This window comes from Eschrichtius robustus, chromosome 20, assembly GCF_028021215.1.
Source record: "Eschrichtius robustus isolate mEscRob2 chromosome 20, mEscRob2.pri, whole genome shotgun sequence".
Taxonomy (NCBI): Eukaryota; Metazoa; Chordata; class Mammalia; order Artiodactyla; family Eschrichtiidae; genus Eschrichtius; species Eschrichtius robustus.
In genome coordinates this window covers 23,781,257-23,794,246 of record NC_090843.1, presented here as the reverse complement: position 1 = coordinate 23,794,246, position 12,990 = coordinate 23,781,257, and the positions used below count along the sequence as shown (strand labels likewise).

General features: G+C 38.3%; 1 protein-coding gene across 2 annotated transcripts in view; it reads left to right on the top strand.

Annotated features, from left to right (window-relative positions):
* The window catches only part of UTP18 (UTP18 small subunit processome component), a 37,910-nt gene that overhangs the window by 12,970 nt on the left and 11,950 nt on the right, over positions 1–12,990 (top strand). For both annotated transcript variants that reach the window (XM_068531474.1, XM_068531473.1), the window contains exons 7-10: positions 115–289; positions 5,231–5,331; positions 5,619–5,709; positions 8,436–8,559. In XM_068531474.1, coding sequence (XP_068387575.1) covers positions 115–289; positions 5,231–5,331; positions 5,619–5,709; positions 8,436–8,559 — 491 coding nt within the window. The remainder of the gene's footprint in view (positions 1–114; positions 290–5,230; positions 5,332–5,618; positions 5,710–8,435; positions 8,560–12,990) is intronic.

The following is a 12,990-nucleotide window of genomic DNA, read 5'->3' as shown; positions in this document are numbered from 1 at the left end:
AAATAAATAAAATAAATAAATTTTAAAAAAAAAGACTTGTAGTGAAAAATGTTTACAATCAGCATACATGGTCTGTGGAAATAATCAAAAGGAATATTTTGTACTTCCTTACAGGTTGATGGAAAAACAAATCCTAAAATTCAGAGCATCTATTTGGAAAAGTTTCCAATCTTTAAAGCTTGTTTTAGTGCTAATGGAGAAAAGGTTTTAGCCACGAGTACTCACAGCAAGGTTCTTTATGTCTATGATATGCTGGCTGGAAAGCTAATTCCTGTGCATCAAGTAAGAGGTAAGGTTTCTAATGAACATATAGCTGACATGCACCCCCCTCCCCCCCAGCCCATAGTTGAGTTTGTTTAACAGTATTTACAACCGCTTTTTTTCCTCCCCATAGTATTATTAAAAATAAGGGTTTCTTTGGTTTTAGTATTTGGAAAGTGTCGTGTTGTTGAGATAACATGTTTGAATGAAAAAAGTGGACTGACTTTTTACTGAGTACCTATGGGAAGAAGATCATAATTTGCAAATATATATTCCCCTAGACCAGAAAAGCAGTTGCAAATACTTGGCTGTAAAATTAGCAGTTGCTGCAGCAGAAAGAACATGAGCCTGGGAGCTAAAAGACCTGGGTTCTATTTCCTTGGACAAATTATTTCACTTCTCTGATCTGAAATTTGGATGCCCTCCAGTTCTTCTGCTGTTTGTTATAATACAATTTTGGTTTACATTTAAAGGAAATAAAGCACTGCTTTTGGAATTCGTAATGTATTTTGAAGAATGAACTACTTGAAAAATACATCTTTTTTATTAGATGAAAATTTATCTTTCCTCTGCCTTATCTATTCTTCTGCATTCTCCTACTCCCATACCTCAAAAATATAGTGACACCTTCATGAATACTTTGGGAACTAAAGTCCTTGTAATGAAGTTGGTTGGGTTAACATAAATCTTGAGAGGTGTTGTTGTCATATGCTACAGCTTGCTGGCAGTTTCCCTGTTAAATTGCACATCTGTGGGGCTGTAAAGGTTACAGATTGCTCTGTACAGCCTTTTTTCTGCTAGTGGTTAAAAGTGAGTAAGGCCAACTTTAGAAACATTTATGATGTTTACTTTCAGTGTTTCCAGTCTTGTCTTTCCTGTGTTCCTGACACTTTCAGTGATCCTTTCCAAGGGGGTTTTTAATTTATCTATTTATGCTTTAAATCAGTGCTTCTCAAACATTAATGTGCATATGAATCACCTGGGGATCTTGTTAAAATGCAGACTCTGATTCTGTTGTTCTGAGGTGGGCCTGATTCTGCATTTCTAACAAGTTCTCAGATGCTGCTGATGCTGCTGGTCCATGGACTTGCCTTTGAGTTGGAAAACCTTAAACTGTGTCCCCATATTGAAACAGAAAGCAACATGTAGTAGTTTTTATTCTTAAATGTCATTCCACTAATCAAAAGGAATGTGCTCTGGTCCTTCCTTGCCGTGCATCCTCTTGGGAAAAGCAAACCAGGGGTGGCTGAGATCCAGTAGTTAGTGATGTGTACTGTGGATCTGCTGGTGTGGAGGGCTGTGTCTCTGATCACCGGATTCTTCTAAGACATGGTATTTATCTTTGCTTTTTAATATTTTTCCTTCTCTTTCCTCAATAAGCGTAACTTGGTAGTAATGATAATTAGAATAGTAATGGTAAATCAAATGTATTTCTTCTTGTGGTGTTATGTTATTGAATATAATTCTCAGTCTCGTGATTATAAAACAGTATTAATAACTCGAAATTAATTAAGGACAGTAGAACAAGGGGGAAAATTGCTGACAAGTTAGGATGTGCAAGCCTTACGTGTATGTGAGCTCTTGGTTCTTGCAAATGCAAGTCTGAAAAATGAAGAATTCAGAATTGATGCATTCTGAAGAATTCCGCTTTGAGGGTTCCTTCCACTAACCTGTCAGGGCTTGTAAAGTGGGGTCTATGGATTCTCAAAATTCAGGGGTCTGTGAAGCTGGATAGGAAAAACATTCCATCTTTATTTTCACTAATCTCTAACTGAAATTTAGCATTTCCTTCAGTTACAAAAGTTTCAAACAACCGTTGTTTTGAGAAGGGTATCATACACTTCAGACTGGCACACAGAAAAGTTAAGAACCACAGATTACTATTTCAAAGTCCAGAAGCAGTTTCAGTTGCATCATTTAGAAGGACAGTTCTTATATCTATATCTATCCATCTGTGCCGGGTCTTAGTTGTGGCATGCGGGATCTTTGTTGCCACCTGCGACATCTTCATTGCGGCATGCGGGAATCTTTTAGTCGTGGCATGCGGACTCTTATTTGTGGCACGCGGAATCTAGTTCCCTGACCAGGGATCGAACCCGGGCTGCCTGCATTGGGAGCACCGAGTCTTAACCACTGGACCACCAGGGAAGTCCCTAGAAGGACAGTTCTTTTATTTTTTTTTTTTTAAGATTTATTTATTTAATTTTATTTTTGGCTGCATCGGGTCTTAGTTGCGGCACACGGGATCTTCGTTGAGGCATGTGGGATCTTCTCTTGCGGCGTGCAGGCTTCTCTCTAGTCGTGGTGTGCGGGGTTTCTCTCTCTAGTTGTGGTGCGTGGTGCATGGGCTCCAGAGCGCGTGGGCTCTGTAGTTTGCAGATTCAGGCTCTCTAGTTGAGGCGCGTGAGCTCAGTAGTTGCGGCGCGTGGGCTTAGTTGCCCCGAGGCATGTGGGATCTTAGTTCCCTGACCAGGAATCTAACCCCTGTCCCCTGCATTGCAAGGTGGATTCTTTACCACAGGACCACCAGGGAAGTCCTAGAAGGGCAGTTCTTAAGGGAGCTGTCTTGTTCTAGGAAAACACAAAGAATTTGACCATTTGGGAATCAAATTAGTTTGTCAGGCAGCCATTTTGATTTATAGGCATATGGTCATTGCTGAGCCTTAGTTTTCTCTTTCTGTAAACTCAAGGGTTCTAAAATATTAAAAGAACTTTTTAGAAGATTGTAACTAAGCACCACCTGCCACTTGGTAAATGCTCAGTCATTGGTAACTGCTGTCATTGTTAAGAACAGCATATAATCTGTCTGATCACAGTCAGTTCACTTCCCATCCTATGGAATTTGGCTCTATTCTAATTAAATTGGCCATTCTTTTTCTTACCTATAAGTTGCTCAGCAGTTGACCTAAAAATCTCATTCCTGGGACTTCCTGGCGGTCCAGTGGTTAAGACTCCGTGCTTCCAATGCAGGGGGTGTGGGTTCAATCCATGGTCTGGGAACTAAGATCCCACATGCTGTGTGGGGTGGCCAAAAAAAAAAAAAAAAAAGAAAAATCTCATTCCCTAATCTATAGAAACATTTATACCTGACATCTTTAAAGCTCTATATCTTTTATCTCAAGGCCATGTTATAAATTTTGTCTGGCTTCTGTTTTGAAAGGTCTAGCTTTTATAAAAAGCAATTATAATATTGATATTAGCACTTATTATCACTATTCTTTTGTGAAGTCAAAAGTAAAATGCTATATACATATAACTGGTGTACAGTACACTGTAAGGTTTGGATAAAAATATGGTGATCTTTCTTATTTTTCCAATTAATTGATAAAGTAACTGTTTGTCCTTATTTGTTGGAAGTCTAGTATTTCCTTCTTGAAGACAACCCCCTTTCCTGAATTACCCCCAAACAACAGGCTTACTCAGGCCAAAAACATAAGGTCTTTCACTGCAGGCAGAGAGCAGTGGACTGTGTAAAGAGTCCTCTGGCATTTTGCCTCTGTTGCTGCCATCCTGGGTCTGTGTTCACACTGGTCCCACACAGTATGAGGGAAGTTTGTTTACTGTTGCCCTTGTGACACCTGTGCAGTCTGCAGTCCTCCAGGACTGTGGTGGTGCCCAGCTGTAGGCTCCAAGGTGAGCACTTTGAGTTCTGCCCAGCTGTAGGCTCCGAGGTGAACACTTTGAGTTCTGTCTTGCATTCCCACTGTGCTCTTAGGATTGGGTCTGGAGGGGTTTCCAGAACTAACCTCCCTTCTCTGCTTCATCATGTAATGATATTTTCCCTATGTTTGGAGCTGTTTCTTTCCGTATGCTGTAGTCAGTATATAATGTTTGCCCAAAATTTGGGATGAATATTATCCTTAGTAGGACTAGAGTCATTGTGAAGAAGATGGTCATCCCTAGCAGAAGTAACCCTAGTGACTGGAAATATGTGTCTGGATTGATTCCAGTCAAGGAAGCTAGGATGTAGTCTCTTGGTGGGTGGGGCTAGAGTGGGAGGCCCAGTTTTGTAGTATTGTGAACCATCTAGACAAAGACTGTTACTAGCACAGAGATGGTCTGTGGGACCTTCAACTATCATTTTCCTGGTGGGGGGAACAAGAACTCTTCACTGGATTTTTCTAAATTCTTTTTTCTGATTAATATTCTAACTTAGCGATATGTTCACATGGTACAAAAGTCCAATACGTACAAATGAGTGGATAGTGAAAATTCTCTTCTGCTCTGTCACCCTGGAAGCGTAGCTAGTTATTCTTATGTATCCTTTCTATTAGGCAACTTGTTAATGGGTAAGTTGGCTCTATAAGCAATTTAATATCAGAAGGGTCTCCTGCATAGTCAGTATGAGCCTTTTAAGCATGGGAAAGGAACATGTCCCATTTTAAATAAGTAAATTGACATCTGGTCTATATACTTAGCTCATGTGATTTGGTTACATGAGTCTTGGGAAGCTAATCAACTCTTGGATACACTACTGACACATGGTTTTGGTTTGTTTTTTCTTTTTGATCCACAAAGTTAAGAATTAGACTCCCATTCATCATGGGCTGTTTAGTAGGTGGCTGGCAACTAGCTTCTGCATGTTACTGCGTTTTAGCCGTGTCTGTGGCAATGTATTTTCCTTCTGGTGATGAACGTTTTGACAGAGAAGTATAATTTATCCTTTTAGTTACTTACAGGTATTACTGTTTACATTCGGAAAATTAGTCGATAACTTTACTGGTTGGAGAGCTGGCTCTCAGGCCTGTAATTAGAATGGTGAATGTTAACCCAGACAAAGAACAGAAGTTTGCTGAGCATTTTGTAGTGACCTTATATTTCAGTCATACTCAATGATGCATGGGGTCAGACTTATTCCGAGTCTGAGCCCACGTTTTATTTAAGGCACTTAAAAAGTAAGAAACTCTCAATTGTCAGTGAAAGCTTTACTGCAAACCATTAATCCTTATTGATTCATCTCCTTTCTTAGGTTTGAAGGAGAAGATAGTGAGGAGCTTCGAAGTCTCCCCAGATGGGTCCTTTTTGCTTATAAATGGTGTTGCTGGATATTTTCACTTGCTGTCAATGAAGGTGAACCATTATTAGCTGTTGCTTGTTCTTCTAGGATAAGACATTAGTGTAGGGATGGTCTTGAACCATAACTCATGGTGTCCTTAAATCTGCATCTCAAGTAGAGGAACATATTGAGACTTGGGGAGAAGTTGTGGGCAGTGGAAAGAATTTTTTTTTGAGGGTAGGGAAAAACAAAGTTGAGTAGGTGCTACAAAATAGAGAACTAGGTTGCTTTTATTCTGCACATTGTGATTCTTCTTTGCAGCGCCTAACAATTTGATAAATAATATTTATTGTTCTTCCAGACTAAAGAGCTAATTGGTAGTATGAAAATTAATGGAAGGATTGCAGCATCCACATTCTCTTCAGATAGTAAGAAAGTATATGCATCTTCAGGTAAGTTAAGTTAATGACAAGATGATCCAAAGCTTCTTTGAAGCTTTGGATGTGTTTAAATATCAACTTTAAGCAAAACTGAGTTTGATTTTAGACTTTTTTGTATTAGTAAGAAAATCATTTTTATTTTTACAATTCATTTTTCATTGCTGTTTGCCTTCTCATTTACTAACTAGTAATGGTGAAGGGTTAACCACTTAACATGCACTGTTTGGGGAAAATATGGGAAGAAAATGCATTTTATTTAATTAATTAATTAATTAATTAATTTTTGACTATGTTGGGTCTTCGTTGCCGTGTGGGCTTTCTCTAGTTGCGGCGAGCGGGGTCTGCTCTTCATTGTGGTGCGTGGGCTTCTCATTGCAGTGGCTTCTCTTGTTGCAGAGCACGGGCTCTAGGTGCGTGGGCTTCAGTAGTTGTGGCATGCGAGCTCAGTAGTTGTGGCTCGCGGGCTCTAGAGCACAGGCTCAGTAGTTTTTGGTGCACGGGCTTAGTTGCTCTGCGGCATGTGGGATCCTCCCGGACCAGGGATCGAACCCATGTCTCCTGCGTTGGCAGGCGGATTCTTAACCACTGCGCCACCAGGGAAGTCCCCAGAAAATGCATTTTAAAAGATGATTTATTCTGAGACTTTCTTACTTTCTTTTTGAAAGTTACTTAGAATTATCACTTCTTTTCTTTTAGCCTCTTTTGACTTGGATAATGTTTGGAATTTTATTCATTATTGACTGAAAACAATTCTGATCTCATCTGACATTTCTGTAGTACTACCGACCAACCCTTTATCATTCCTGACAGTCTCTAATCTTGTGCTTTTCTGCTGGCCTTTCTGACTGTCCTGTGACTCTTACTCCTTTTCCTAAAGGATCTTAGGGACCATCACAAGCTCAGCGTAGCTCATGCTGTTTGGTAGTGGGAGGCATTAGAGTGGTTCTGCCAGTGAGTAGTATTCTTCAATCTATTCAAAAACTTTTTTTAAAAAAAGGATTAAGTTTAGCATTAACTTTAATTTTTGTTTTGGTTTTGGCCCAGAATCAAACTTTCACAAGGTTGAGTTACTTACATTTGTATGTTTTTAATCCAATAATATAAGAATGTCAGCAGCATATATAGTCCCTATTAATTAATATGCTAGGTTTTATGAGGGGTAAGGAATAAATATTGGTTCAGAGAAATAATGTTCCTAATGAAATGGCCTTTGGATCCTGGGAGAGTCAGAGTTGGGGAGAAGAGTTGAAGGGTCAGCACAGGTACTGAGATTTGGTTATATGAATTGGATATAGATGTTAAATATTTACAAATTAGGTTAGTACCGTGGAGGTCTAATTTACCATAAGAAGAAAGGTCCCAAAATCAGAGAAGGAGTAATCAGAAGTTGAGCCTTGGTAAGTTAGGGGTTACCTATATTTTGATTGGTGTTCTCCCCCCTCCCCTTCCTCCTTTCCTTCTTCTGTAAGGAGTGATTTGTGTGATTGGCATCATATTGTTCTTATTTATTGTTTTATATATATAAAGAATATTTTGATAGAAGGAGTGTTGAAGAAAGAATTTACCTTTTATCTTTTCAGCTGAGCCAGTTTTTTCTTTTTGTTTTTCTTGGATTAATTTTTGCTTCTTAAGTCAACATCAACTTATGACCATGTAATACACTTGCTTTCTAGATGGTCTTCCTGCCCTTGATCCCTTCCATTCCCACTTTAGTCTGTTGCTAGCTAGGCTGATCTTTAAAGCCCTTCCTTTATTGTACCATTACCCTACAGACAGACATAAAGTTTTAAAACTTTGAGCCTATTAAATTTTTTCTAAATACATATTTTACTTCTACCTAACCTAAACCCTTATGCCAGCCTGGGAAGTTTTGTTTCTTAATGAAATAGTTGAAACAGTGAGATACTGAATTCTCATTGGAAGGATAATAGTATAGAAGGGTGACCGTTAGAGCAATATCCACAGAAAAGAAAGAGATGAAATACATGAGTGAGGAGCCACCTTTGAGATGTGTATAGGGTCATTATACACGTCTATAACGGGTGTGAGGAAGAGGGTGATCATCAATATTGCGTGTATAGGAGAGAGAAAAAAGAAGGAGGACTGATTTTGGCAATTAGATGGCCATTTCTATCATGAAAATATTTGTGTTCTCATCAGATTTAATATCCTTTATCTTTCACACATTCTCCCTTCTCTAAACTATTTGTGCTTATTACTCACAATAAATTATCCATACTTCCTTAGTTAAATTATAAATTCCTTTTGGTCTGGATCAGTTCATTCTTCATTTCCTCCTCTGTTGTCAACTTCATCATCAGTTTGATATCTAAATCACCTAGCCTTACATGTTAGGTCCTCTGATACCTCTTGATAGATGTTGGAAAACCTTTGCTGGTGGGTTTTTTGTTTTTTCAAATTTTGCGCCAATAATTTATCTGAGTGAAATGCAGAAACTTTTTCTAAAGTTCAACTCAAGCCAGGAGTTTGTGATTTTCACTCTAAACCTAAAGATATTGTTTATTAATGACTAATGAGGATGTAGTTTTCTATATATGGAAATGTATAGAAGAAACATTTTTAGGCCAGTTTTCTAGACTTAGGGCAATTATAGTATATAGTAGGTCTTTATTTGTAGTATCTTGTACTATTAAAGAGGGACTAAGAATGGTCAGTTCACTTGCCTTTCAAGTTTAAAACAAAATTAACCAAACCCATTTTTTGGCTGTTTCATTCAGGGGATGGAGACGTTTATGTTTGGGATGTGAACTCTAGGAAGTGCCTTAACAGATTTGTTGATGAAGGCAGTTTATATGGATTAAGCATTGCCACATCTAGGAATGGACAGTATGTGGCTTGTGGGTAAGTAAACTGAGGTTCTGATAACCTTTAATCACCTTTTGCTAATGAGAAAATATTAAAGAATTGAGGGGCTTCCCTGGTGGCGCAGTGGTTAAGAATCCGCCTGCCAATGCAGGGGACACGGGTTCGAGCCCTGGTCCGGGAAGATCCACATGCCGTGGAGCAACTAAGCCCGTGCACCACAACTACTGAGCCTGTGCTCTAGAGCCCACGAGCCACAACTACTGAAGCCCGTGTGCCTAGAGCCCCTGCTCCTCAACAAGAGAAGACACCGCAAGGAGAAGCCCGCACACTGCAACAAAGAGTAGCTCCCGCTTGCCGCAACCAGAGAAAGCCCATGCGCCGCAACCAGAGAAAGCCCATGCGCAGCAACGAAGACCCAACATAGCCAAAAATAAAATAAATAAATTTATAAAAAGAAAAAAAAAAAAAGAATTGAATATACTAGATGGTGCCTAGTAGTTCTGTTTATAAACTAGTAATATGAAATTGATAAACCCAGGTCTTACATTTTATTGTCTTAATAATATTTGTTAATATTTGTGTTTAATAATATTAATGGCAGTTTTTCAGCTCTTTAGCAAAGAAAATACTGGACTACCTTATTATGTTATGGTATGTTTTCTTACGTTTGAAATATTTGTTTGATTTAAGTCTTAAAGATACTTAAAGCATTTTTGCCTTTAGCTAGCTAGGTGGTATAAACCAAAAACATGTTTTTTGGGAACACTGTTGTTAGTATTATAGAGACTTTGAAAATATTATCTAGAACATGTTATCGTGTCATTGCTGAAAAAAATGGTTATTACACTGGGGAAAAGATGGCTTTATTGTCCTACTTGATTTTAAAGATGCAGGGTGGGAGGAGGGGGTATTGGATACTTACCTGTAATTCTAAACGATTTTACGTACCAAATCACTAATCAGCACCTGTAATTTTAGAACTTCCAGAAGTCAATCTTTATGACTTTCTTAGACTAAACACAATTGATCCATAAAGAGATTTCAAATTCTCCCTTGGTGGGAGGTCCAGTGGGTCTTGCTGTCATAGCATACTCACCACTTTTTCTTCACTTCACTACCTCCTTCAAAGGTTAAAATTGGGGAAACTGCTTATAAATATCCCTACCACCATTTGGAAATTGGTCAGCAGCTACCTTGGGTCCTGGGAAGAAAGGAAAGTGGAACCAGGCTGTGGAGCTTGGAGGCCAGGCTGACATCACGTGGGTCTGCCATAGGCAGTAGGGTAGCCTGAGCCCAGCATTGCTAGAGCACTGTGCACTATGGCAGCAGTTCATGATTAGCAGGTCTTCTGAGACTAAAGCTCCTTTAGAATGAAGACTGGTATTTAAATTAATTATAAATAATTTTAAGCAGACCTGCGTTTGCCTTCATGTGGGACAAGAATAACTGCACAAACATAACCTTCACTCAAATCTGTGAAGTTAATCTTTTTCTAGTCCTTGCCTCTCTTTTTTGTATCACTTTTTATTAATCCCCTTTGAAGGGCCCAAAGAGGAAAGAATCTAATATTAGTCGTTTAAACTTATTTGATTTTAATTGCTTTTCAGTGTAATTGAATTCTGATGTGCTTGGTCAAAGACCATTATTAGGTTTTTATTGTTAAACCTGGAAAGAAAGGCCTTAACCCTTGTTAGAGGAATTTCCCATGTTATCAGACAGTCGGGGAAGAGTTGGTGGTGGAATCAGGGCAGAGGTAGGAGAAACTGAACTCACTTGACTGGTTGGCTGACTGCTCCTTCCCTTCCTCCCACCTCCCTCTCTTTCCCCTCTCCATGTACTGGTGTGAAATTTCTCTATCCTGGCCTTTGCTGCTGGGAATTAACTCCTCCCTTGATCTCAAAATTCATCTGATAGTGTCTATTAACTCTTCTCAGTGTCCTGGCATAAAGTGGATGCTTTTGATTTACAGCTTTGCTCTGATAGGGAAATAGGGAAACTAAGAATGTTGTAAATAGAGAGGTCTTTTAGTTTACAGTATCTTTTTTTATGGCTTTGGTTAATATAAGGATTGCTGCATATTTTTAGAAAGCTTTCACATTAATTTGTACAACATCAGTGTTAGGACATACTTGGGAAATCATTAGGGACTAACCCTTCCTGATAGGTGGGGGGGGGGGCTGATGCTCTGAAGCGTTCTGTAAGACACAACTGAAATCATTGATAAGGAGGGATCTTGAAGCCTGCAGTCTTACTTTTCCAGGTGCAGTGCCCTTCTCACCCTGCTGGGTAGAATCTTAGTTAAGTTGTACCTTTGCTGCATCTTCTGTGTATGCAGTAGTGTGTTTTGTGACTTCCTATCTAGTCTAGAAGCCAGTCAGTAAAAAAAAAAAGAAATATTTGAACGCTGGCTATGTATTACAAAGCACTGTATATTAAAGAATGGGAAGGAGTTGAGACCTGGCATATTCTCTCCTTTGCATGTGACAGCTCTTTGAATACAGACTTCAGAAGATAGCTCACTAAATACAGGTGGCCCCATAAGGTGACTTGGAGAATCCCCTTTATCTTGTTGCTGTTGCTTTATTTTCTCTGCTTTACAGTGAAGAAGTTAGGAGCGTCTTGTGCTGCAGTCATGGAACATCACTGGCTTGGGCTCCTGCCTTGACTGGGGGTGTGCAACCTATAAACCACTTTGGGCTCTTTGTATTTTGAGAACTGTTGGTTAAAGCCATAAAAATACCTGTTTTTATATTTTCTAATCAAAGTTCTATCAGGTGGTTAGATACTTGTTGACTTTAGTCTTCATTACCTTCTTAAAAATACACAAATTAAGATTGTCTTTTTACTGGTTTCCATCTAAATAGTTTCAAACTGTGCTCTGAATAATAATTACAATAAAAAGATTTATAATATTAATAGCAAATTTTTTCAGCACTTAGTATCTGCCAAGCACTGTTTTTATATATAGCTGTATATGTGTATTGTGTGTGTATATATATATATATATATATATATAAGCTACGTATGTATGTATGTGTGTATGTAAATATATGTATAGATATTTTTTCATATATAATCTAACTTAATTCTCATTTCCTACTCCATGATATTGGTACTATGATCCCTGCTTTACAGGTGGGGAAGCTGAGGCACTGTGAGTTAAGTAACTTGGTTAGGGTCAGATAGTAAGTGGCAGACCCAAGATTACAAATAGTCTGGCTCCAAAGCCTGAGCTTTTAACCTTTAAAAATTTTTTTTGTTTGTTTTCTTTTTAAAAATTTTATTGAAATACAGTTGGTCTACAGTGGTGTGTTAATTTCTGCTGTACAGTAAACTGACTCAGTTATACATATATATTCTTTTTCATATTCTTTCCCATTATGGTTTATCCAAGGATATTGACTGTAGCTCCCTTTGCTATGCAGTAGGAAGGACCTTGTTGTTTATCCATCCTGTATCTAATAGTTTGCCTCTGCTAGTCCCACACTCCCACCCCTCCCCACCCCCCCAGCCACAGGTCTGTTCTCTATGTCTGCGAGTCTGTTTCTGTTTTGTAGATATGTCCATCTGTGTCATATTTTAGATTCCACATATATAAGTGATATAATACGGTATTTGTCTTTCTCTTTCTGACATACTTTACTTAATATGATAATCTCTGGGCCCATCCATGTAGCTGCAAATGGCATTATTTTATTCTTTTTTATGGCTGTAATATTTCATTGAATATAAATATATACCACATCCGTATCCATTCATCTGTCGACGGACATTTAGGTTGCTTCTGTGTCTTGCTTATTGTATATAGAGCTGCTCATAGCATAGGGGTGCATGTATCTTTTTGAATTATAGTTTTGTCTGGATTGTTTTATTTTATTGAAGTATAGTTGATGTGCAATATTATGTAAGTTACAGATGTACAGTATAGTGATTCACAGTTTTAAAGTTTATACTCCATTTATAGTTATTAGAATATCGGCTATATTTCCTGTGTTGTACAATATATCCTTGTAGCTTATTTTATACATAATAGTTTGTACCTCTTAAACCCCTACCCCTATATTGCTCCTAGCCGCTTCCCTCACCCCACTGGTAACCACTAGTTTGTTCTCTATATCTGTGTCTGTTTCTTTTTTGTTAAATTTACGAGTTTGTTGTATTTTTTAGATTCCACATATAAGTGTCATACAGTATTTGTCTCTCTCTGACTTACTTCACTTAGCTTAATGTCCTCCAAGTCCATCCATGTTGTTGCAAATGGCAACATTGTTTTTTATGGTTGAGTTCTACTACCTTTTTAAAGGTACATCTCTGTGCGTTGATGTGTTTAAATATAAAATGGTACAGTCACTAGGAGTTTTGCAAATTAAGGAGTCTTACAAGAAATAAAGAACGTTTAGTCCAGTTTGTCTTGAGAATGAATCCTTTTGTGCCATCTATATAATCCCTTTGGAAAATCAGCTTCAA